We start from the raw sequence: 26,912 nt of genomic DNA, 5'->3' as shown, positions 1-26,912 counted from the left end.
CTCTCTCTCTCTCTCCCTCTCTTTCTCTCTCGCTCTCTCTCTCTTTGAGAGAGGGAGTTTTCTTTGTTTTTATTTTTCACAGTGTTAGGCAGTTTTGGAATCTTCTTATATTTTGGTTAATGTGTTTAATTATTAATTATGGTATGAAACTAAAATGACAAATAGGAAATGAAATAGAATATATGACGTTTAAAACAAAATATTGAACTTAAACTGTCCTGCAGAGTGGTGGCTGATGTATAGGACACTTAAAAAATCGTTGCTAACCATGGCCATATGCTTTATTCAAAACAAGATGTATTGATCACAAGGGTCAGCGACACTGATAAACTCAAACAAAACTGTATTGCAACTGAATTAACGCTATAGATACAAAAGCCAGTGGGCTCCAAAGGCAGTGACGTTTATCACAAACAATTATTTGGAGAATAGTTTATAAGCCATATGATTTTTGGCTGGAGACATTCACATTTCACATTTGTGACATAGAAACAGTCAGAAACTTTTAAAAATAACAACTTCATGTTGGTCATTGTTGTGTCTCTGAATTATTATTTCTTAAAATTAGCCAATAGATTCAAAAGGCGACAGTAATTATCACAATGGGACAATTTAGAAAGCCAATTTTTAGGACGATAATATTCAGTTGCACACAGTCACATCTCCAACACAAAATGAGTCTGCTGCCGCTAAAAACAGCTTCCCATTGCTACAAACACAAACTTGAAAGACTTGATGTGTTCTACTTTGAGAAGCCGAAGAAATTGGTGATTTTGAAATAGGAACCACAGTTTTTAGCTGCTGGAACATGATTGATGCCCCTTCAAAACGTACCTGAAATAAACTTCATTACATAACATATTTCTTTTTTGGAAGTTGTATAGCTGAGTAAAACAACGTTTCAAAAAGGGTACACCAAGTTTCTAAATTATCAAAGGTGTACTAATTTTCAGAAGCGGTAATTTGAAAGGTTTTAATTTATATGTTAAATAAACATCTATTTACACCGCATCTCCTTATTTCAAGCAATTAAATTTCTTATGTTTCTTGAATACTGAAATTAGCAAGCTGCTCCTCAACTTTAGATCTGCTGAAGCCCGACCGGGCACCAGAGACAACTTTAGTTTCACAGTCATTCCCAGAAATTTATAAGATAATTGAACTTTTGACATCAAAATCGACTTCTTAAGAAAATCTTCTTTGTACAAACAAAAGACCCCTAACAAATTTTAAGATGTTTCCCTTCCTGTAAAATTAGTTTTGCGCAGCCTTCCACTTTTGAATTAAAGGGTCAATATTTCATCAACCTGGAAATTAAATTACATAATTAAGGTTTTTAACAGTGAAAGGCTTATGATTAACCTAACTAGCTTTAGTACGTAAGCTATAAATCCTTTTTTTTCGAGTCTAGTGTTAGCTCAATCATTAGAAGGCTTTCGAGACGGAATAATTGCTCTTGGCGTGGCAGATATTTCAAACGCTATCTCCACGTTTCTCTTCCTCCTCCTTTAAACTTAAAATTTGTATTTACAAGCAGGGGTGACTCGAAGCACTCAGGCCAGGAGGGGTGAGAACCCTCATTTAAACGACTTGTAGATCATATTCTACGACTCTTCATTACCTACAAATTTCATAGACAATAGTGTTTTATCATTTATACTTATCTACGGGAACAAAGAAGGACAAAAACGGAACACTACATGTACCAATACACAGCTAAGAAAAGCTGGAATCTGGATTTGCCTCCTCTTTAAAATTGACCAGCGCTGAACAATCTTGTTTAAGTCTACACCATCGGTGAGGTCTTTCTCACTCACCAACAACATGAGGGAATCCAGTCGAGAATCAAGCATGGCAGTTCTCAGCCAATTCTTCACAAACTTGAGTTTGCTGAATGTTCTTTCGGCAGCTGCAACTGCAACAGGTGCAGTCGCTGCCAATTTGCAGAGACGACTGGCTTGCTTAAGCTGACGGTTCCGGAGATTTCTTTCACCAAGGACTTCTCTGAAGCAAGCAGCGCCTTGGCAAAACTGGAACAAAACATCAAGCTCTACTTGAAGAGCAGTAGCGTCTGGAGCTTTTTCCTGGTTTGGGAAAAACTTTGTTGCTTGCTCAATATCTGGAACTGAGATACTTTTGTTCAAAGGAGGCTGGAGTAAGGTGCAAAATGGCAGAAAATCGGCAAGGCAAGCTCTGAGATTATCTCCCATCATTGTAGTCAACTTGTCAAGCAAGATTCTGAAATGTTGTCTATAGAACTGATGCATTGAGATATCGGCTTGACTTTGAGCTCGGCTGTCATAACGAGATGGTCCAAGTCTCCGACGATGGTGTCTGATGAAATCAGCCTCTGGGACCACTTCCATTCTTTTGGCAAACTGTGCTGCACGTTCAAATAAACTGTTCATTTCCTCACAAGATATTCTTTCAAAAAGTTTTTTCGTAGCGTCTAGCATCTCAATTGCGTCGAAGATGTTCATCTCCTCTTCTTCAAGCTTTTCTGTTGCAATCCTGGCCTTGTACATGATATTCTTCATGAATATGAGGCAGGCAATAAAATCGAAGTTGAGAATCCTTTTCAGAGGGCTGCTGGCTTGTGCTTTTGTTTTCATATCGGCGTTCTTCATCTCTTTTATGTCGTCAAAGGCTGAGACTATTGATTCAAACGAAGTAATCACTGCTTGTATGGTTTCAGCCCTTGCGGTCCATCGGGTCCGTGATAAGTTTCGGAGATTAAGGCTGTTTTCAATCGAAGAGAGTTTTTCTTTAAGGGTAGCAAAACGCTTTGTAGATGAAGAGAAGAACACATACATTTCTTTGAGGATATTGAAAAGCTTGGCTATCAAGAGAGATGAATTGCAACTAGGCTCTATCACGGTGTTTAGTCTGTGGGCCTAGCAGGGTATATAAGGCACACGGTGACTGAGAAGTTCCGATACTTTCTACTGGGCTCCATTAAACTGACCAGACATTGCACTTGTATAGTCATACGACTGAAAAGCTAGTTTATCCAGCGGAATTCCTCTCCTTGTCAGTGTTCCTATTATACTTTCTGGCATATCCTGACCAGTTTTTCATTTGCCTCGCTAAAATCTAATAGTCTCTCTCTAGGCATTCCTTCCGAGCTGATGGTGCGGATTACGACTGCAAGCTTATCAGAATGTGAAGCATCGGGTGTCGTATCCGCCATCACAGAATAAAATTCTGAATCTAGGACTTCGTCAAGGATCTTCTCCCTGACTTCTGCTGAAAGCAATTCAATAAACTCGTTCTGGGACATTTTGTGTAGATAGGTAACTTTGTGTGGTCTATACCGAGAATCATTTAACCAAGCTTTAAGAGCAGGCACATATCTCGCTAGAAGTTGAACAAATTGAACAAAGTTGCCGTCTTGTTCTTCCGTTCTTCTAAATGCAATGCCTCGTTTTGCTAGGGTTCTTGCAACGTCCAAAAGTATTGTCACAATTTTTCTGTTTGTCTCTTCATCTTTCGCTTGCTGCAAAAGCTTAGCTCGAGTTCTTTTATCAAGTAGGAAATCAACATGACCATTACTGCTGACGAAGTGACAATAATCCGACAAAGCTGCTTTGTGTGACCTGGAAGAGAAGCTACTAGCCAGTTTTCCTTTCTTTGCTTTTCCTTGGCTCTTCATTTTGTGCCATTGCCGCACACCGTCTTCCACCCAAGCGTTTTCGGACTGGTCTCGCCCCGGACCACTAGAGAAAAGCGAGCAAACGAAGCAGAAGGCAGCATCTTTCTCAATACTGTACTGGTAATCTTCATTCCAGCCGGGGTGAAAACGACACTGTTTCTTTTTTTATATTGACGGATCAGCTGGGAACATACTCAGCTTTGGTTGATTAGGACCACATGAAATCAGGTATTTCCTTTGGTTTTCGCTAGAGATTGGCCTCCTTATTCCAGGATCCTTTTGAACTACACTTTCGGAGTCGTCACTGTGATTTTCGACAACAACTCCACTAGTTGCCGAAATGTTAAGAATTTCTTCAGTGCAATCGACTGTTAGTTCCTTGCACAGCTCAAACACAGAAGATGATGTAGATTGTATTTCCACCAAGATATCTCTTGCATTCAACGCAGAATTTTCCCGGGCGGTCTTAACTATGTCACTGGAACCAGCAACTACTTATATAATATACTCCAGCTTGGCGACACATGAAAAGAGTTTCATGTTGTGTCTTTGATCGGAGACCTCTTGCCCTATATCTGACTCCTTCTCATCATTTGTGTTGACCGATGGCATGAAGTCTTCTCCGGTTTCGAATTTATCTCTCGTTTCTGTCGCTAGGTGTTCTATCAAGGTCGGTGTTCTAACGCCAAGTGTTTCCTTGGTAATTGTAACATGCATTTCCTGAAACAAAATTGTCAGTAAACACAATTTCGATGGAGACCGCCCCAAAACCGGTTTTGGCCGGATTCCGGGTGAACTAGTTGTCCGGTACGAAATGAAGCTGAAAAACGGATTCAGAATGTCTCCTTACCCCTATATCGACCCTCTAATCAGCTTCAGGAACAACTTTTACCTTCTTCCAAACCGGATTCCGGGCGAACTCAATGTTCCGGCGTCAAAATAAATTTCAGGTTTGGATTCAGCATGTCTACTTACCCCTATGTCGACTCTCTAATAAGCTTCAGGAACAACTTTTACCTTCCGCCAAACTATCGGTTTGGGCTTTCCGGGTGAACTGCTTGTCCAGTAAGAAAATGAAGCTGAAAAACGGATTCAGAATGTCTCCTTACCCCTATATAGACCCTCTAATCAGCTTCAGGAACAACTTTTACCTTCTTCCAAACCGGATTCCAGGCGAACTACTTGTCCGGTAAGAAAATGAAGCCAAAAAACGGATTCAGAATGTCTCCTTGCCCCTATGTCGACCCTTTAATCAGCTTCAGGAACATCCTCCAAATTTCCGGTTTTGACCGGATTCTGGGCGAACCAATTGTCCGGCCTCAAAATAAATTTCAGCTTTTTATTCAGCATGTTTACTTACCCCTAAAGTGACTATCTCATTGGCAATTAAAAAATATTTGTTCGCCCCTTAACTTGAAACCCCCTCCCTCACACCCAAATATAGAGCTAAGGAGCCCCTCTACGAACTTGACCTTTACTTTGACCAAAAGACACCAGGTTTGAACAAAATATCTCAACCCCTTTGAGAGTTATAGTGCTAACAGACGGACAGACGGACAAATTGGTATCCGTCACTTACGTTTTGGGATCCCAAAAAAAACGTCCATGGCTAAAATATAATAATATTCTTTCAAAGCGGATTAATTTAAGACCACGAAATTTTGTAGTGTGTCCTTTCTTTTTTTGTGCTATATTTTATTGGCTTATTTGTGGGCTATATCAGTTGATCTCTCATTTGTTTTCATGTTTGTGACTCAACTCCTTGATCAGGCTTTTCTGCGATATTTAGTTGATTGATTTTTTTTATCTGTCTGATTGGTTTTATCAAAGCATCAGACCCGCCTTATCTTACTCACGTCAGACTCCGAGATCTCGAACTTCTTAGGCCATTCTTATCCACGCTAACGGAACTACACTGATTTTTGCATTCTCCATGTTTGACTCTTTTCGAGCCAGGTTAGGCTTTCGCTTTTTCTGATCCTAAAACGTTAGTGACGGATACTTAGCAAGGGATTGAGATATTTTGTTCAAAATTTGGTGTGATAATCCTTTGGGTCAAAGTGCAGGTCAAGTTCGTAAATGCCAAAACCGGGAATTTGGTAGGATTAAAGTTTATTTCTAAAGTCGATTAGAGATTCGTTATAGGGATAAGGAGAAATGCTGAATTCATTTTTGAACTTTATTTCTTTGACGGATAATCAGTTCACCCGGAATCTGGCCAAAACGGGAAATTGGCCATAGGAAAGTTTCTTTTGAAGTCGATTAGAGATTCGAGTTCGGAGTAAAAATAAGTACTGAATCCGTATTAGCTAAACTTTATTTTTTTCACTGGACAAGGAATTCGTATGGAATCCTGCAATCCGGAAATTTGATAAAAAGCTAAATTTAATTCTGAAGTCGTATAGAGCTTTGATTTGGATTGCGATGCAGAAGTAAATTTTCAGGCGGTTATTAGGGATAAATGTTAACATGTTTACGGAGTCTGGCGATGATTGGAAATCTACAAGACCCGATTGTCTGGACAAAGAAGTCTAATAAATATTCCAGTTTTTAGGATCCCATCGAAACCTTTGGTCTGCTTGACTACGAGGAGACAGTTAATCAGAAATACCGGGTTTTCAAGTTTTCCGCAGTAAATACAGAAAGCACTGCTACTACTGCAACCTTTGCTTTAAACGACCTAGGATCACTAATGTACGAGGCCAGCCCAGGACAAGACTGTATATTTTGAGGGAAACGGTGAATATCCTACGCAACTGGTCCCACATCCGCTTTTTCGTGCCGATAAGACAGTTCCCAAATATTCGATGCAAAATCTTAAAATTTTTGGATCCCAAACGTAAGTGACGGGATATCTATGACTTTGTACAATTTGTCCGTCTGTAAGCATGATAACTCTCGAAGGGGTAGGCCTATAGATGTTTTGATCAAACTTGATGTGAGGATTCTTGGGGTGAAAGTACAGGTCAATTTCGTAGATGGGCTATGTACCTCTATATCAAGGGGTGGGGGTTAGTTAAAGATATTTTAAAAGTAAATAACATAGTCGATTTAGAGGTGTAAGGAGACATGCTGAATCCATATCTGAAACTAATTTTCTCGCTGGACAAATAGTTCGCCCGGAATCCAGCCAAAAGCGGAAAAATGATTAACAGCAAAAGTTGTATCTGCAGTTGATTAGAGGTTCGATGTGGGGGTAAGGACACATACTGAATTCGTTTTCGATCGTTATTTTCTTCCCGGACAAGTATTTAGCCCGGAATGCGTCCGAAACTGGAAATCTGGAAGAAATAAAAATGTGATTACAGATTCGGTACAGGGGTAAAGATACATGCTAAATCTATATCTGAAGTTTTTTTGGGCCGGACAAGTAGTTCGCTCAGAATCCAGCCAAAACCAGAAATTTGGTAAAACAAAAACAAAATCCAAAGTATAAGGGGTAAGGAGACATACTGCATTCGTTTTTAACCGGAAATTTAGTGTACTAGAAATAAAAGTTTGTCATGAAATCGATTATAAATTCAAAATAGAGTAAAACTGCATGCTGAATCCATACTTGCTCATCCGTCACTTTATATTTTTGCCGGACAATTAGTTTGCCCGGAATCCAGCCAAAATTGGTAAAAATATTTTTCTGATCTTAATTAGAGTTTCGATATAGAGTTAATGAAACACGCTGAATCTGTTTTTGAACTTTATTTTCCTGCCGGACAAGTAGTTCACACGGAATTGCTAAAATCGGGAATTCAGTAAAAGTAAAAGATTTTTCTAAATTTGATTGTCAACTGGAGATGATATTTAGGCGTAAACATAGCTATTGAATCCATATCTGAACTTGGTCTTCACAGTGGAATAGCCGTTTGGTCGTAATCGGTCGAAAACCCCACTTCGGTATCATTTTTTTTTTACATTTTCAAGTGGTTGATGAGGGATAAATGCTAACATGCTTACGGGTCTGGCGAAGACCGGAAATCTACAAACCCGATTGTCTGGACCAAAAAGTCCAATAAAAATTCCAGTTTTGGGATCCCATCGAAATCTTTGGTCTTGTTTTTACTTCGACAATACGCTCTATTTTTTTTTTTTTTTTAATCCTACCTCCTCTCCTCTCAGTGACAAAAAATTTACTTTAAGCAACAAATCTAATTCTTAACTTTTATGCGTCACCTACACTTTTTTAAATATCAATTAGCAGCCGAACTGGACACACAATAAGTCACCATACACTACCTAAAACTTTTCCATTATAAAAAACTTGCCTTAACCGTAGAAAAGGGTGTCGTTCCAAAACAGGAAACTCTTCTTACGGTGGCTATCTCTTACCAACTCATAAAACTTTTCCAAATAGTGACCCGTCATGTCCCTCCCCCACCCCCCCCCCCCCAAAAAGGAACTAAAACAAACTATTAAATTTAATAACAATAACAAAACCTAAAGAAAGATTTCTATCACTATAAATTTCTTTAACACAAGAAACCACCATAATATATACGCAAAAACAAAAAAAAACATCGATGAAAGTTATAATGATAATAGTTTTTAAATTTACCTTTTCTTCTTTTCACTTTAAAAACAAATTCGGCTGCTATTTAACGACAATGCACCTTAAGACCAAGGCGAAGTACTAAATTTATGTTTGGGGACGTTTCGCCATGGGCGTTTGCCAAGAGGAAACTATGTTATGGGGACATCTCCACGGAAAGTTTCGCAGACAAGCCGAGTTTGTAACTATGTTTCACTAGAGTCGTAGCCAAAAACTTACCTCCCGACTTGAATGAGCTATTCCAGCGTTTTCAGAACCACCCCTGCCCTGGCAAACAAATTCTGGCTACATGGCCAGATCTTCCTTGTCCTTTTCAAGCGCTGTATCCACCTCAACCTCAGACTCGTTTTGTAATCGAGCTTTTTTTCACTGTCCTAGATACACTTGCTTCAAAGGGGTTTCGCGGGGCTCCTGTCATTCGAATTCTGATTTCTTTTCCATTGTGTTTAGAAATTTCAAGCCTTCTTTTCCACTCGTAGTCAAAGTTTGACCCACAGTCCGTGCACGCAACCTTGTCTCTCACTTTCGGTTTATTCATGTTATCCAGTCAGACTTCACTTTAACAACTATTCTACAATAATGTTGACAGGCTAAATCTGAACGACCTATCTGAGACAGACACAAACTATTTACGAGCAAGAATAGGTTTTGAAACAAAGCGAGTTGCTGCCAGTCCAGTCCCTTTGGGACAAAAATTATATGCAAGTAAGAACAGGTTTTGAAACAAAATGAGTTGCTGCCAGTCCAGTCCCTTTGGGAATAATTTCACCAGAGACCTAACGGGGTTATGAAACTTGGTTTAATTTAAACGACCTTGTCTTTGAGTGAAAGGGGCAAAGTTATCCCCAAAGGTATAGTTATTGGACCTTTCAACCATGTTGAACAAAATGGCCATATCAAATCTCTACCGGATGACTTTGGGGGAAAAGAGGGCATGGAAGGGGGCTAGTCGCCCTCCAATTTTTTGGGCACTTTAAAAGGCACTAGAACTTTTACTCTCCATTCAAACAATCCCCCCCTCAACACTCTATGACCACTAGTTCAATACCATCACCCATTGAAAAAAAAATAAACAAATAAATGTTCATCTTTGATCCTTTTTTTACCACTATTACTACTACTAGCAACTCACCACAGCATCAAGCCACCTGAGGCCAACACAGGTCAGTGTAATTCTGAACGGTGATGCAAAAAGGGTTATTTTGACACCTGAATCATGAGTTTTATTTTTGTTTTCTTTTGCCATTCTGTTTAATTTTCAAATATCTGAAAATATAAGGAAATTAGTGTAAAAATTCATTCTATACTGAAAAAGGTATATTTTACATGACCATTATAAAATCAAGTCATGGTAACTTTGTAAAGAAAGGAGGGGGATTTCATGCAAAATTTGGAGATATTTTCGTAACTGGGCTCTGAATTAGGTGAAAATTACACTTGATGCCTTTTTTATGTTATCCCCAAACATAATAGTCGTTTTACTTGAACTAAATGAACCCTTTAAGATGATACCCTTTTCGTAGGCAGCGCAATCGCATTGCCTAAGTAAAGAACGATGTTGGCACAATGTTTTATTATTATTTTTTTTTTTGTTCTAGACCAGGGCATTTCGTATCGAAGGAGTTGTCGATAAAAACTTTGAAAAGGGCTCATTCGATCGGAAATTGGAGTGGCTAGTGCCCTTTTTAATAGTCAAAAGTGATTGGAAGGCAACTAACACCCTTCCATGCCCACCATTTCCCCAAACAAATCAAATCAAAATTTTTAGATAGCCATTTTGTTCAGTGTAGATGATTTCCACATAGAAATTATGTTTTTGACGAGGACACTTCCCCTCAGCCCTCAGGGCACGGGTTGTAAGTTATGCCCTGGGGCTATATAAGATTTTTATAGAAAGTAATGTCGTAGAAACTTTAGAAAAGGCTCTTTCGATTGGAAATTCAAAGGGCTAGTGCCCTCTTTAATAGTCAAAAGTTGTTGGAGGGCAACTAACCCACCTCTCAAGCCCAACTTTTCCCCAAACACATACAATAAAATTTTTGAGATAGCCACTTTGTTCTAAAAAGTTAAAAGTTCTGAAAATTAGGTTTTTGAGGATGACGACCCCCCCCCCATATCCCTCAGGGCAAGGGTTCTAATTTATGCCCTGGAGGCAAACAAGGTTTTCAAAGAAGGCGTTGTCGTAGAAACTTCAAAAGGGGGTCATTCATTCGGAAATTGAAATCTCTAGTGTCCTTTTTAATAGTCGAAAGAGACTGAAAGGCAACTAACACCTCTTTCACGCCCACCATTTATACAAACACAGCCATTCAATATGTTGAGATAGCTATTTTGTTCAACGTAGTTGAAAGTTCTGGAAACTAGGTCTTTGAGGATGATAACCCCCTCAGAGCCCTCAGGGCAAGGGTTATAAGTTATACCCTGGGGCATATAAGGTTTTTATTGAAAATTTTGTCGTAGAAACTTGAAACAGGGTGCATTCGATTGAAAATTCTATGGGCTAGTGCCCTTTTTAATAGTCGAAATTGATTGGAGGGCAACTAACCCCCCCCCCTCTCAGGTTCACCTTTTCCCCAAACACATAAAATCAAATTTTTTAGATGGCCATTTTGTTCAACGTAGTTGAAAGTTTTGGAAATTAGGTTCTTAAGGATGACAACCCCTCGCCCCCTGCATCCCTCAGAGCAAGGGTTTTAAGTTATGCCCTGGGGGTATATAAGGTTTTTATAGAAACCGTTGTCGTAGAAACTTCAAAAAGGGGTTATTCCATTGGAATTTGGAATGGCTAGTGGCCTTCTTAATAGTCGAAAGTAATTGGAGGGCAACTCATTCCCCTGTCACGCCCACCATTTTCCCAAACACATACAATAAAAATTTTGAGATATCCATTTTTTTTAACGTAGTTGAAAGTTCCGGAAATTGTGTCTTTGAGGATGACAACCCCCCACAGCCCTCAAGGTGAGGGTTGTAAGTTATGCCATGGGGGCATATTAGGTTTTTAAAGAAAGCGTTGTCGTAAAACTTCAAAAAGGGCATATTCGATTGAAAGGGCTATGCCCTTTTTAATAATTGAAAGTAATTGGAGGCAACAAACCCCCTCTCACTCCCACCATTTCCCCAAACACATGCAATCAAAATTTTGAGATATTCATTTTATTCAACATAGTTAAAAGCTCTGGAATTTAGGTCTTTTAGAATGACAACCCCCTTAGAGCCCTCACGGCAAGGGTTTTAAGTTATACCCTGGGGGCATATGAGGTTTTTATAGAAAGTGGTGTCGTAGAACCTTCAACAAGGGCTCATTTGATTGGAAATTGAAAGGGCTAGTACCCTTTTTAATATTCGAAAATGAATGGAGAGCAACTAACCCCCCTCTCACGCCCACCATTTCCCTAAATACAGCTAATCAAAGTTTTGAGATATATATTTTGTTCAACGTAGTTTAAAATTCTGGAAATTAGGTCCGATATGCCCCCTATCCTCATTACCCCCATATTCTCTAAACCCCCCCCCCTACTATCCTCAGGGTAAGGATTGTAAGTTATACCCTCGGGGATATAAAATTTTTATAGAAAACGTTGAAATCATATAACAAGGCTTTTGGGGTTGAAACAAATCCCAGAGATTAGGGGCAAGGGTTTTAAGTTATGCCAAGGGGGTATTTAAGGCTTTTATGGAAGGGATGGTTGTTTGACTTCAGAAGAGGCTCAGTCTTTTTCCCTGAAAAGACTATGTCAATATAAAACGAATAGAAATTATTCAAAAAGCTTTTTGCACAAAATATTCTTTTCAAAAAAAAATAAAGAACTCCATTAAACCAAAAATGAAAAAAAAGTAGAATCTAATAATCTACCAAGCATACAACTACCAAAAATCCAATAAATAAATGAAACCTAAAACAAACAGAAAATAAAATAATTCAAACTCAAAACGAGCAGAAATTAATCTGAGTAGGGTTCTAAACCCTATGCTTTTTAAAAGCCAGAATATAATTTGTACTTTACTGAAAAAAATCTTTTAAGTCCTTGACTAACATAATGACATATGAAGTGGCTGATAAAACAGTTGGAAAGGAACTTCTAGCTGCAGAAGATGTCGGCCTCAAAGCTATTGAAGGATTTCCGAGTGGGAAAATGTCTAGTTTCTCCAAGATAAGAGTTAAACCATGGACACACTAAAATACTGGTTCCTGTAGTCAAAAGGGAAGCTGCTACAGCATCACAGGAACTTGATGTTATTAAAAAGGTCATGTTGGCATGCCAAGGTGGTCAAGGATCTCCAGTGGATGTTCTAAGAAAACAATTATTGCACAAATTGCATCCATTTTCAAAAAGTATTTTTGAAGAAAAAGAAGGCGTTCCAAGACTATGCAGTGTTACAAAATTAGTTTTGTTTTATTTATTTAAAAACTATTTTAATGTACACTCATGACCAACTGTAATAGCGTACAGCCAAACCTGCAACCAAGTGGGAGTGGTTGTTGATTTCAGGTCATATTTTTGGTCTCAGAAGCCAATTGAGAAAGCCAACCGAAGCAAATTGGTATCAGATGCCAATCTCAAAAAAACATTTCTGTGACAGAGACAATCATGCTTGAAAACTTAGCTCTTCTCACGAATTCCAAGTGTAAAGCAAAGATAATCAAATAAGTGTTTGCAGAATGGAAGAACCAGTGCATACCCAGAAGTGATTTCAGCAGTTTTCTGGGAGGAGGATATTTGGAGAGAAAGTGTGTGATGAAGCTCCAGATGGATGAAGTTCCTATCACTATTGCAGAGCTTGAGAGCACCCACAAGGAGGCCAACATTTGCATAATGCTTCATGTTGCATCTTGCTTATGGAATTGGTGTTCAAAAGTTATTGTTTGTGCTAATAACACTGACATTATTGTGATTTTACTTCAACATTACAAACAGCTGGCTTTACTATCTCAGAACCAAAATCCCGAGCTGTTTGTACAGTTTCCCAAAGAAATAATTCCAGTTCGTTGTGTGGCAAAATTGGCACCAACTTCATTGTTATCCTCTTTGGCTCTATTGCATTGTTTGAGTGGCTGCAATACAACCAGTTTTTTTTTTACTCCAAAGGAAAAATGACATTCCTAAGTGCAAGTGCGAAGAGTGGATTATTGGAAGCTAAGGCTGATTTAAGCAAAAAGATTGAAAGTGACATTTCAAGCTTAGCATCATTTCAACAAGAAATGACGGGTATGCAGGAAGCTGGTTGTTGCCGCATACAGTAAGAAGTCTGGTGACTTTAAGTCACTCAATAATCTTTGGATCCATCTCTTCCATAGGAAGAAAAGTATAAAATATAATTCCGCCAACATAGAACACTGTTTGGTTCCATATAAAGCGTGTCCTTTTCCAACTCCATATTCTGCTTCAGGCTCTAAAACCCCTTCCAATTATCCACAGCCCCTTTAACTTTGGATGGGTATTCAGCAAAAGCCAAGGTGTGATACCATTAACTAGTTACTTGCCTCAGTGGCCACTTTCAATCCAGATAATCTTGCCATATTGCACCTCTATAAATGGTTGCTGGTTGCGTTGTGGTTGTGAAGGAATAAAAATTGTAGCTTGCTATGTAGTTGTAGAGGTGCATGTTTGTTGGATTCTAATGATGATAACTATTTTTTATTTTATTATCTATCAATATATTTCACTTTATGATCTATATCAAATGTTGTACTGTTCTTTGACTGGACGTTCTCTTTTTTATTTTTTTTACCAGACTGAGTAAGTGCTGCATTTTCTTTCTTGTTTTTTCTTATTGAAACCTCTTCTGGCCAAATTTCCGCTATCTACTTTTCTTGAAAATATTAAATTTGAATATTTTATTTCTACCCTTGACCAGGACTGTTCCTGTTCAGTTACTCATTTTCATGTGTGGGTTATAAATAATTAAACATTATAACAATTTCTCAATACAGTAACTGCGAAACTTTATTCAATTTATCAAATAAAAAGAACATTCAGGTGATAACAATTTTTTTTTGTCTTTTTTTAGTCACTAACTTGCTTACATTTTTGCTCAATTAGGTTGAGCTGCAGCTAAAAGGACCAAAATATAATGGGCTGCAAGTGAAATTTGCTAGATAGTTCTATTTAACATTTCAAGTCATTTTTAAGGGTCAAGTACCCCTCGGAGGTACCTATCCCTGGGTATAATCGTTATCATCGGGTTTGATATTGCTAGAAACTGCTATAAAATTGTTTGAAACAGACTTGCAATGGAGGTGTCAGATTTTTAGGTCTTGGCGCCTGGACTATTACATCTCAGCAACCAAATCCCAAATACAATCATCCACCAGTGATGTGACCAGAAGTACGACATCACAACTATCATTGGACCTTGCCACTTGTCCTGGTTTGGCCATGTTTGCTGGTGATTAGCCGAGACTTTTATAAATAAAAGTCTGCGCTGCAAACCAGTGCCTGATTAGAGGAAACAACGATACCCTTCATGGGTCAAAATTGTAACTGCATTAAACCAAGACCGTAACCAATGGAATTCAACAGTCTACCTGATCCTGTCACTAGGGAGAGCTACACAGTTTGTTTGCTGATCCAGGTCCAAGTAAAAGTACAGTTATACTCATTTTGAGTTTTTTTTTGTCTTTTTGAGTCAAAATCTATTTGATATCCCCGTCCAATACTTTCTCACATTTTCAGCTTCGTCCCTTAAGGTGTTAATTTATGCATTTAGCTAAAGTAGTTGGATATACATCACTGAGATATTTTGAGTGCACTTAGGACCCTACAATTTAGTTAAATACGCCCCTAAACACTCCCCGAAAGTTTCAACGTAGTATCCTTAGTTTTTCCTGAGATATGGCACATACACTTGTTTGCCAGCACAAAAGCACATATGTGGTTTGATTTATCTAACACGCTTAATAAGTCCAAATAATTGATTTATATTTTCAGCTTAATACCACTATCCACTCCTCAAACACTACAGACACGCTCTTTTGACAATAGGGATCCTTAAAGTGTCTTTTGATTTACTTCAGTATCCCCACAGCATTACCTGAATATTTCTACTTATATCCTCAGCTGTTTTGGGATACTGCAGATATACCTTTTCGACAATTAAAATGCATGTAATGTCGTAATGTAATTTAGTTCAACATTCCCTGAGTGCTTTAAATAAATATCTTTTGCTGTTCCTGATATATCGGAGATGTCCCTTTTTGACTGTTTGGATCCCTATAGTGCCTAATGATTAGGTTCAACATTCTCTCGTAATATCTAAAATTTTAAACTTAATACTATTAGCCATAACTGAGGTATTGCAGCTAAGCATTATTGACAAATTTTAATGATCTTTGGCATTTAGTTACAGCTCAATAGAAAGTTTGAACTGCTAGCACCAATGAAAGTGTAGGATTGCCCAAACGAATTTAAAAAATTGAAGATAAGGTAATTTCAAACTATCCTGACCTAGCATTTGATTAAAAGTTTGGCCGGTTTTCTTAGTTTATTTTTATTATAAAATAGTTAGGGACTGGCTAGTTTTCAGAAAATTTGTCAGTTTAAAAAATATATTTATATATCCTATACAAATATTCCTATTGTACCTTTTTGAAAGAGTTTGTCCACTTTCAACCAAGTACAAATAGATGAAAAAGAGGGAAAAGAAATTAAGCTAATTTTGGTAAGACTAGATTTGGTCAGATGACATTGACTATTTTTTTTTTCTTTGAAAAGAACTCAATCATCTTCCCTTATTAGCTTTCTTTAATGTTTGAATTAATCGGGTACAAGTATTGGAGCAAGGTGACGATTCAGAATTGTGCGGGTAAGACATTAAGTACATAAGATACCCAAGTTAATCCAACAAAAAGGGAATTTAGAATTTTGATTTCAATGCTCCTCACTGACTGAGCATATGGATTTCTTAAGAATAGAATAACTTCATCGGCAGATTTGAATATGGTAGATTGTCTTAATGATAATGAGGCAAGTAGTGCAGCAGATTTATTTTCAATGATTAAAAATCAACACAAAGATTAATTATTTAATTACATAACTAATTTTTATTCATGCCTCGTAATATTTTGAGATTTTTTACAATCCGGTCGTTTTTTGTTGCAGTATTTGCAGTATCCACAAAAATAAAAGTAGATGTACTAGTCATTGTAGTAGCACAATAATTCTTTCTACAGAAGGGGGTCACTACAGAATAGAAGATTACCATATAGTAGAGGATAGACATTGCTTTTCAACATATTCACCACATACTAAAAAGCAACTTTGACAAAAATTGTACAAAAAATAACAATATCCAAAATGAAATCATAATCACAATCCTCATTTGTTTGTCAAAAATTAATGGAAAACTTCTGATACACACAATTAGTTTCTCAATTACATGCAATTTTTGGTTCTAAAAAGCATCAATTCAGAATAACGGACATGGATAAGTGGTTGGCACGCTGGGTTGGGAATTCTTTGTCTGAGGGACAAAGGTTTGATTCCTGGCGTGGCCGGTTATTTGGTTTGAGACTTGTCGTGACTCTGTAAGTTCAGCCAGAGTCAACCCAGCTCAATACGGGTACTTGGAAAAATCTAGGGAGGGTAAACAGGAAGGTTGTGTGAAAGCACAGGATGGCTGACCCTTGGTCCCTTATTGCACTTCCTGGCTGAAGGGTCATGACACAGAGATCAACATTGTTTGTTTGGACATTGAAGGTTTAGGGCTGTTGTGCTTCTTACTTTACTTCTTTTTAACTTACTACTAAATTTTACTTGCTATGTGATATTTAACGGTTCAATAGATATATTTCAATGCTGCCGCTGAACTGTTGTGGCCCATAAACTTGCAGCAAAAAACGGAGAAAATTTGAAGAATAACGCAAAAACGGCTATTCTTGCATGAAATTGCATCAGTGGGAACTCAGGGTTAAACTCGTTTGAGGGTTTGCTGGTTTGAGAATTCTTTGTCCGAAGGGCACGGGTTTATTCCTAGGCGTAGCCATTTATTTGGATTGAGACGGGGGTCGTTGGTGTGTTTCTGTAAGCTCAGCCATAGTTGACCTAGGTCTAAATGGGTACTTAGAGAAATCTAGGGAAGTTAAGCAGGAAAGGTGTGCGAAAGCACAGGATGCCCCGTTGCACTTCCTAGCTGAAGGGCCACAAAATGGATATCAGCACCACCGATTTGGACCTTAAGGGTCTAATGCCTTCTAACTTACAGGGTTAAAGTCGATAAAACCACGTTAGTTCTTCAAACTTCGGGGCCACGTTTTTAAACCCTACCCAAAACTAAATCTTGGAAAGTAGCTACCTACTATCTAATTTAGGAACTCAAGACATTCAAAAGTGGGGGCTGGTGATTGCTAGTTTTAGTGGTAAGGAGACTAAACTAGTGTAGATACCATCTATTTAGGCATAGTCTATATATTACCGGTGAATCTTTATTTGCTATGACAACAATGAATCTGGAAACAATTAATGTTTGTTTACAATTTTATGAACCAAGCTACAATACTTGTTACACATGAAAAATGATATAAGTGATGCAGTTCCCAAAGAGCCCTGGGAGCTCCTCTTGGATAGGGAGATGCTGCCATGCCATCTTTTTTATTAATAGAATTTCCCATGTACAGAAATATGAAAACTTATATCCCGATTTTATATTTCTCTGGGTCCCAAATTACCAACCTGATGCTTAGATTCAGTTCCTGAGAACCCTCAGATGGTGTACCAAAAACCTAGTTTTGTGGGTTTACCAAACAAAATGCATGCAGATTTTCTGAAGATATATGAGGAAGCTTTTATATTAGTTCAATGCGCATTTTATATCAACCGGAGGGATTCAAAAGGCATCATGTTTTTTAATATATGTTTAACAGGAAAAGCGAAATAACAAAATTTAACTATTTTTTACTAAAGGATTTTTTTAGGTATCCGATACTTAAATTCACGTATTCAACTTAACTCTCTGATTTTACCTTGGAAAATGTAGATGGCGTGATAAGTGATCGCGCTTTCAAACTGATTCTGTGAGTGAGCAAAGAGGATTGTAAAATTGAAAATGTGGTGGAAACACTAAAATTATTTACTTGCCTGTACATTTTCAAAATTGACGAGGGAACAAGATTCGTAAAGTATCACAATTTTCATCAAAGGCTGTTTTTTTTTAAAGAGTAACTCGCCTTTTAGTGAATTCCTCATTTCTCTCTGTCTTCTGTATGTTTGCTTTCCACTCACTCCTTTAGTTTTCCCACGGAATTTAACCTGATAAGATTAGTGTGGCTCTCGTGTGCCTACCTCGCATCTAATATATTTTGGGTACTTTCTCATTATATGGGCATTTACAACGAAACCAGTCACGAAAAAACCGTTTTTGACGGGTTAATTTAAGAGACGGTTTCATTGCTTATCGATATCTAAACTGTTATTTTTGGGGGGGGGGTTTAGAGGGGGAAGGTAACTAGGTTAGGTTAGGTTATGTATCTAATATATGCAACTCTTTACCCAACACACCCCCCCCCCCCCCCCATTCCCCTAATGTGCAAATATATAGCCAAAATTTGTTTATAAACTATTATATATTCATCCTATTTTATTTCATTAGCATTAACCAAACTTGACTTTTTAGAAGTTCCCATATAATGGGAAAGTACCATATTTTGTAATGCCAGTTGTTAACCAGTTGTTAGCATGCTTCAAATCATGTAAACTAAGAAAATCTTAAAACTCTCGTCAAGGAGATATTATCAAAAAAAAAAAAATTATACGTAATTTCGACTTAACCTACAATGTACAGTTCACTAAAAACTATCGAAGTTTTTCATATCTGTCTTTACATTAACACGCTTATGACTAAGTTATGTAACGTTTTATATATATCATTTACAAACATTAGACTCCGAATACTCCTTAATTGACTTACTTGACTTAAGGCTCCTGCCGAGGGTTCGGCGTAGAGAACGATGAGACTAGGCGCCTCCAGGTTGACCTATCGCTTGCCAGGATCGCAGCTTCTTCCACCGGGATGTGGGCTTTGGTGAGGAATTCATTGGCTTTGTCTTTCCACCTAGTGGGTGGGCGTCCTCTGGGTCGTTTCCATCCGTGTAGGGTGGGGTCGAAGTCAAATGCGACCCGTGCTGGGGCGTCGCATGGCATGTGAAGGAGGTGGCAGTACCACAGAACAGTACGTTGTGCGAGCTGCGTCGAGAAAGGAGTTTGAGCCGCACGTGATAGGAGAGTCTGGTTGCTAACTAAGTCATTCCAGTGAAGGCGTTCAATTCTTCGGAGATTTTTCGTCTGAGCGACATCGACGGCGCTGAGGATATATTTGGCAGCTGGCCACGTCTCCGCTCCATACAGCACGACGGCGCTGACTGACGCATTGTAGATGCGCATTTTGGTAAAGCGGCTTATGTTTGGCTTCCGCCAGATGTTGCTAAGCCTCCCAACAAGTGCCGAAGCTTTGGCAATTTGAGATGTAAGCTCTTTGGTGATCAAGCCATCATTCGACAGAATAGATCCCAGGTAAGTAAAGTCTTCAACCACATCTACTCGGTTGCTTCCGATGTTGACTTCCATTACAGTAGAACGGGACGTAGGGGGCTGAAGGAGCATAACTTTGGTTTTCTGCCAGTTGATCTTCAGTCCAACTTTCGAGGCTTCTTCTGAAAGCAACTGGAGAGCTTCGGTCATCTTATCGACGGTGCTCGCAACTAGCGCTATGTCGTCGGCGAAGTCAGCATCAGAGAGTACCCGGTCTCCGAACTGAAGACCGAATTGAAGGCGATTCATCGTGCTGGCCATAGCATGGTCTATGAATGACGCAGTTGAAAAGCTCGGGAGCGGCGGTGCAACCTTGCCGGACGCCAGTCTTCAGATGGAGTTCGTCCGGATGGAGTCTTCAGATGGAGTTGGAGGCGGATGGAGTTCGTCCGGAATGAGGCAGACTATATCTGCTGACCATGTGCCTCTGGATATGGGGTTTTCCCTAACTAAACGCTCCATGTTAATGGGCAGCTTAAACCTTATGAGGTGGGTGGAGCCCACCCCAGAGACTCTCAGTATATAGGCAAGTCCTAGCTCTAATTAGCTCCCAGGCATAGGGTGAGTTGGGCCTGCATCCCTCCACCCGTAAATTTTACCACAACAAAAAACGACGATACTGCCTTGGACGATCTACCCACCCCTTACCTTCCACGACCTCAGCACGTCCCTGGACTGATTTTAGACCATCAAATGAACCTTATTGACGAGGGTGGAATACGACTCGCCACCTGGAACGTACTCACACTCAACTTTCCTGGAGCTAAATCAATGCTTGCCTATGAGCTAAAACGCTAAAATATAGCTGTGGCTGGCCTTACGGAAACCCGCCTTGTCGGAAGAGAGTCCGAGGATATTGGTGAAGGATATCACCTGATCTGGTCTGGTGACCCAAAAAGCAAGACAAATGGTGTAGGCCTCACGCTGAACGCTAGAGCCAAGAGATGCCTTCTCTAATATAAACAAAATTCAGATAGAATACTGATAGCTCAGCTAAAGCACAAGGATGGAAAGTGGACAATTATTGTATGCCATGCTTCCACCAATCCTAGTTCTGCGGAAGTGAAGGATCAGCTCTATGCGGAGCTCTCAGCAACCCTGTCTAGAGTACCACCCCACGACATTACTCCTTAATTGCCCTCTAAGAAATGTTGTTTGACTTAAATTATCTCTATCTGCAGCTTTGTTCGTTTCACCACTCAACATTACAATAAAATTTTGGTGGTTGGCAGCGTTGCCAGCGCGATACAATTGTACCGATTTTGGTACAATTTGAAGGTCTGGTGCGATGCGGCAGAATTGGAAACTTATTGGTGCAATACAAATTTTCCGGTACATTTGGGTTTTACTTGCTCTATCTGACTTGGATGTATGTTCAAGCTTTAGTTTATCAAAGATTTTCTTCTTGTTAGGGTAAATTTTTAACCTGCTGTTCAGACGGTACCAATCAATACCTTGCAGTACAATTTAATTCAGATAACAGGTACAGTTTATTTCAAAGCGTTGGCAATACTGATGGTCGATTTTCTTGATGCCCATTGAAACCTCTTCATTCATATCTTCCACTTAATCTTCCTCTTCTTATGGTCCCTACCTGTGGATGAACCCTTTCACTATTGTTTAATGTAAGGGATGAAGGGTGAAGAGTTTTATTTCAACAGGAAAAATTTATTTTAAAATGATTTAGAAAATCATCCTTACTTAAAAATGCCCGCCAGGATAATGTATTAACAGTACTATATTTAGACAAGTATTTAAAAGCACCTTTTTTTTCTTAAACGATTAGAGAAAATTCCGATTTCCATCGAACCTTCCAGCTGAAATTCATGGTGACCGTGACTTTTTCAATTTTTCTTCACAAAATTTTTCGTCTTCTTCTAGAATCAGTTTTCTACAGAAGTTGGCTGATTAATTCTCATCTTTCCTTTTTTAAATATAAAACGATCAAAGTGTGTCTACATATAAAAATCGACCGTCGACCAAGTGTATCAAAAACTCATGTAAAAAAACGAAAAAGAAAAACTTACAGAGCCACCTGTTGAAACAAATTTTATGTCATTCCATGATTTTGCATTAATATCACCCGCTCTTGAGTCTAAGCGAATTCCTTGTGATGCTTGAACTCGAACGGTTCTGGTTAACGATTCTAATCTGCAAATAAATATGATTATGTAATCATATAATATGTAATGATTCTATTCACTCAGCTATTACTGAAAACTCGTTACAGAATAAATACATCCAACGTCAGCACAACTACGAAAGCCCCTCAACAAGTTAAGTTAAATCTCTACCACTCACCCCCCCCCCCCAATGAATTGACGCCTCCTTAAAACCTTTTCTGATAACTTTTTCCTCTACCTATCAAACAAAAAATTCTGATTTTTTTTTTGGTCCTATCTGAATGACCCAGAAGCATAATTTTTAGTCACCTATCATGAAACAGCTGAAAAATTGCTACGCTAACCAATCTTTAACTGTTCATCAGATCAGCTGGTCTGAAGCACATTTACTATATTTCTTATTTTGTATATAAATTTACTTAAGGTCTGAATATTCTTTGGATGATTTCCCTAGGAGAAATATATTTGAAAAAATTACTTTCATAACATGAGTGAAGACGTTTTATTTTATCTCATTCCCTGCTTTTTTTTAATCTCGACTCAAGTGTATTTAAATATTTTAGCAAAATAAGATGCATGTGTGTTCATTCCACATATTCAAGTAAATTCCTATTTGTTAACATATAAAATTTTAGAGCACACAATTAAAAGTTAGGTGAATAATTAAGGAAGATTTTTTTAGTTTTGCACCCCCTCCCCCGCCCAGGAAAGCTTTACAGTGCTACCCATTCTTGAAAAGTTTCTGTGGTGCCCATTGTTCATCTCATAGGTGATGACAAAAACAGGTTGCTGAGAGTATTAAATTGGAACTTTCAAAGCATTTTGAAGGAAGGGGGTGCTGAACTGACAAAACAACAGTCATTGCATCCGGATTTTCTAAATACTGTATCTGCAATATCTCAAGAGAAGCTAAAGATATTTTGTTGAGACCTTCAGGGAATGTTGAACTAAATACAAAGACATTATGTGTGTTATCGTTGTCAAACTAGCGTATCTGCAATCCTCTAAGAATATTAAGTTGAAACTTATATCGAAATTGAAGAGGGTATTGTACGAAATCAAGACGGTACCTGAATCCACTTTGTCAAAAGGGTGTATCTTTAACATTTCTGAAAGTTTAAAGGGTATAAATTAATGACCTAAATGGCTCAGCTAAAATTTCGAGGGAAAATTTTACCGGAGGATCAAGTATATTTTAAATATGACTCAGGGATACCAAAAAGGACTTACCAAGGGTAATGATATAATTTCATTGGAGGATCAAGTATATTTTGTATTATAACTCAAGATACCAAAAAGGATTTACCAAGGGTAAAGATTCCTTGAAGAATAATGAGGTCGAATCGATTCTTAATCTGACTGGATTGGATCCTGGCGGCATATTTTATATTTATTTTATAAACTGCACATGAAAACTCTTTTCAATACATGATTCAAGGACACTTTTATTAAAACAAACAACCAGCTAAAATTAAAATCTTACACAATTAGAATTTTATAATCAAATCAATATTCGTCTATATTCAAGGTTGTTACTGGATAGTGTCTGGATTGCTTCACCTTTGTAGAAGGTAAAAAAAAGAATTTTTAATCCAATTGGTTGTAATGTTAATTTAAAAGTAATGTTAGAAGGTTGCCTTCCAGTATTGGATTTTTATTCAGTTACCCTTTCACCGTTACTTTGAGAGGGTCTTTATATTTTATTTTTTGTAATTGTTTTAATGTTTGGCTTTTTATATTATATTTGAATTTTTATCAGTAATTTTTTTTTAATATTGCGCACTGGAGACGGTCAAGCGTAGGTCTTGACAGAAATAATTGCATTGTAATTTACGTTTTTCACTGGCTTGTATTATCCTTGTTTCTTTCTTCTTTACGGTTTTATCGTTTTGTCAGGATTAGCCAGTGTGGTCTCAGAAATTATTTAAGTGCGTTTTTGTTATTACCGTTTTTGTAAATTTCTTTTGCACTTGCCTTCTCGGAAGCGTAGCGCAGCTATTATCAACCAATATGCCATACCTGAGTAACGGGACCCGTACATGGTTGTTTAGAAAAGACTAGAGAAGTTTTATCTGAGTTTAACGAAAAATTAACTGTGTGATGCTTTGCGATATTAGTGTCCATTTTTCGTTCTGCTTGCATATATTTGCGCATTTTTTATTTGTTACTTTTTGGTGCTATCTTTCGTTTTATTACTCCACTAGTGACATTATGTCTTGGTTAGTGGGAAATAAAGTTCATTCATTCATTTAGTAAAATAATATTCCTTCATACATTTAAAGTTTTCCAACACAACTACTGTTAAAATCGGTAGCAAAAATATGTCCAAAATATAAATGGCAAGGCAAAATTTTTATTTTCAAGAAAAAACGGCAAAAGCTTAAAAATACTCCCATTATTTGCCGATAAGAAATGTCTATTAAAAAGGAACAAAAACTAACTAAACAAAAATTTCCAAAACATAAGTTTTTCAAAGAAAAGCAACAAGCTACATAAAACAAAAGATGAGTAAAAATCAAGCCATGCAATAGTAGCAACTTAAAATGGACAGATGACTATCATTGAAAAGATGAGACCCAAAACGAACAGTAAGATCTATTAATATACAGTCAAACCTAAAACAAATAAAAATTACCACAAATGAAATCAGGACTAAAACAGCCTCAAAAACGGTGATTCCGGATGCGGGGTGCAGATCCCACCAGTTGGGCATGGCAATATTTTTGTGGATCATGGGTGGGATGTTTATCTTTTGGCTAACTATATTTTAGAGCCTTAATTTTGGAAAAAAAGACTTTTCACATGAATGACGTCACGATCATATACATTTAAATAGCAAAAAAGATACATGACAGTATTCCTATGACGTCACACATTGTATAAAAGATATTGTATTCAGACAATATTTTCAATTAATGTAAAATATGCCTAGAGGATGACCCCAAAAAACGAACAAAAATAAACATCAAGTTAACGACCTTTTAAGAATCTTAGGTGAATACACGTGAAATTTTTAATAACAAAATTTCAATATCACGAGGGAAGGGTATGAGGATTTTAGAAATGCCTAGGTGGGGCAAAGTCCAATACCCGTTGGAAAACCACTCTAAATCTTCTAAAGGCAAGAGTATCACTTGTCTTTTACTGAAAACGAAAAGGACTTTTCTCATTGAAAAGTTAAAAATGCTAAAATTTTGAGAATTCAAAAATATCATTATGTAAGAAGCTTTCAGTCTATTTTCATTAGTTCTGTTCAGTAACCTTGGTTGTTATCGTAATATATTTATATTTTGGTCTTGTTGCTAATTTTTTTTTTGCGAGCCTACTGCTCGCAGAGCCGAAGTTAGTTTTTTTTTTGTTTCGACACATGCAGGTGCTTATTAACGTAGGAGATTTGGAAATCAGTTCGTAGAAATTAGGCTTAAAGGTGAAAAGTTTTCGGCTGGCAGTTATGGTTATAAAATTATGGGAGTTATAATGGCTGAAGGGATATTCTTTCAGAGTTGAGATGTTTGTAATTTGATTCAGTGCTAGATGAATGATGGTTAAGGAAGCTTGGAGAATTTTTTGGGTATATGTTTATATTTTTGGGTATTGTTTTGTTCATAGATATTCCACGGGTGTCACTACATAGAGGTATGCCTTAGATTCTATAGCATGGTGCGCTCATTTTGCCTGGGTAATGAAATTTAAGCGCCGAAACCTATATAGGCAATGAGTTTTCATCTGAGGAGCCCTGATATGTGGTGATTACTTGGGGAATATTATATTTTGTAGACTTAAGGTGCTATGGCTTGGTTTTGGGACAGTGACATACTTATTAATGCTGATTTTGCTTTATTTTGGACTTGATTTTGGATTATCGGATTGGATATACTGTTTTGTCTTAGGTTATCGGATGGATGAGTAAGGTCTAGACCTTGTTCAAGTGCTCATTTATCTCAGTTACTAAATTAGGAAAACTTTTTTTTTTATACCAAGTATTACCTGTAATACCTGTAAGTACTGTAATTACCTGTAATACATTATAGCCTACTGCTCGCAGAGTCAAAGTTAGGCTTTTTCTCCAGGGCGGAGGGAGGGGGGGATAAATGTAGAATTTGCCATCCTTTGTCGCACCATCAATACTGTAAATGTTTCAATTTTTGCCTAAAAATATTACAATTTAAGTTTGTTTTGCCACCCCTTGTGTTCTTGCCCCCTCAAGCCCAACCCCGGGGTTCTTGCCTCCTCGTGCTCCTCTCACTCACCTAGATCTGGCAGTCACTGCTCGCGACAAAAAATTGCTTTTGATAAAGAGTAAATGATGCTTTAGTATTTAGAAGGCTTAGGAGGCGTTATTCTTAATTTTGTTTGTGGTGCTGACTGTTTTTTTTAGGTGTTTCATTGTAATCTTGATTTGGTTCTCATTAATTCAATGATAGGGTTTTTGTTCATTTTTAAGTTTGAATTATTGTTCAATCTTATTTTTTCTAGTCTTTGGTTTACTGTAGCTCCTTACTTTTCTTTAAAAACTTCTTTTTTGAAGAAAGTTGTTTTTAAATCAATAATCACAAGAAATTGCTCAAACTTTTGTGATTATAAGGTTTAATCAAAATAAATTACCTCAAATCTTTAGTTGAAACTGATCTTAACAAGGGAGTTTGAATAGATCCATCAAAAACAGCTCCTCCTTGTCCTGTAACTCTTAAAACCTCGGCCCCAACCACCACCTCTTTTTGGTTTGCAAGGAAAATAATTTCTTTTTTTGTGTTGGTTATCCTAAATTCCTTGGCACTCACATCAAATCTACCATCACCTAAAACCAAGAAATCAAGTATTTTATTACGCAATCTTATTAATTAAATGCCCGTGTCATAAGAATCAACAATATAACACATTGACTTATTAGCAGTAGCAATTAGACAGAGGTAGTTTAACACATAATCATTTAGAAACTCAATTATTTATTAATAATTAAAAAAAATAGTTACTTAATTGGAATTATTAGCATGTTCAATTATTCATCACAATAATATAGATATTAACTAGAAAAAAGGTTACGACAGCCTCTTTTGCTAGCCTCCACACTA

The 26,912-nt window shown here is 37.6% G+C and overlaps 1 protein-coding gene across 1 annotated transcript in view; it reads right to left on the bottom strand.

Annotated features, from left to right (window-relative positions):
• Positions 1-259: 259 nt before the first annotated feature.
• The window catches only part of Scgdelta (sarcoglycan delta), a 136,362-nt gene continuing 109,709 nt past the window's right edge, over positions 260-26,912 (bottom strand). The window contains exons 4-6 of the mRNA XM_089099127.1: positions 26,446-26,638; positions 21,745-21,868; positions 260-834 (exon numbers count right to left, since the gene is read on the bottom strand). Of these exons, the coding sequence (XP_088955253.1) occupies positions 643-834; positions 21,745-21,868; positions 26,446-26,638 (509 nt within the window). The 3' untranslated portion in view covers positions 260-642. The remainder of the gene's footprint in view (positions 835-21,744; positions 21,869-26,445; positions 26,639-26,912) is intronic.

This window comes from Artemia sp. Qi Xiang Cuo, chromosome 13 (assembly GCF_049724085.1).
Source record: "Artemia sp. Qi Xiang Cuo chromosome 13, ASM4972408v1, whole genome shotgun sequence".
In the NCBI taxonomy this organism is placed as follows: domain Eukaryota; kingdom Metazoa; phylum Arthropoda; class Branchiopoda; order Anostraca; family Artemiidae; genus Artemia; species Artemia sp. Qi Xiang Cuo.
Note: the sequence above shows the minus strand (reverse complement) of the source record. Positions and strands in the feature narration are given on the sequence as shown.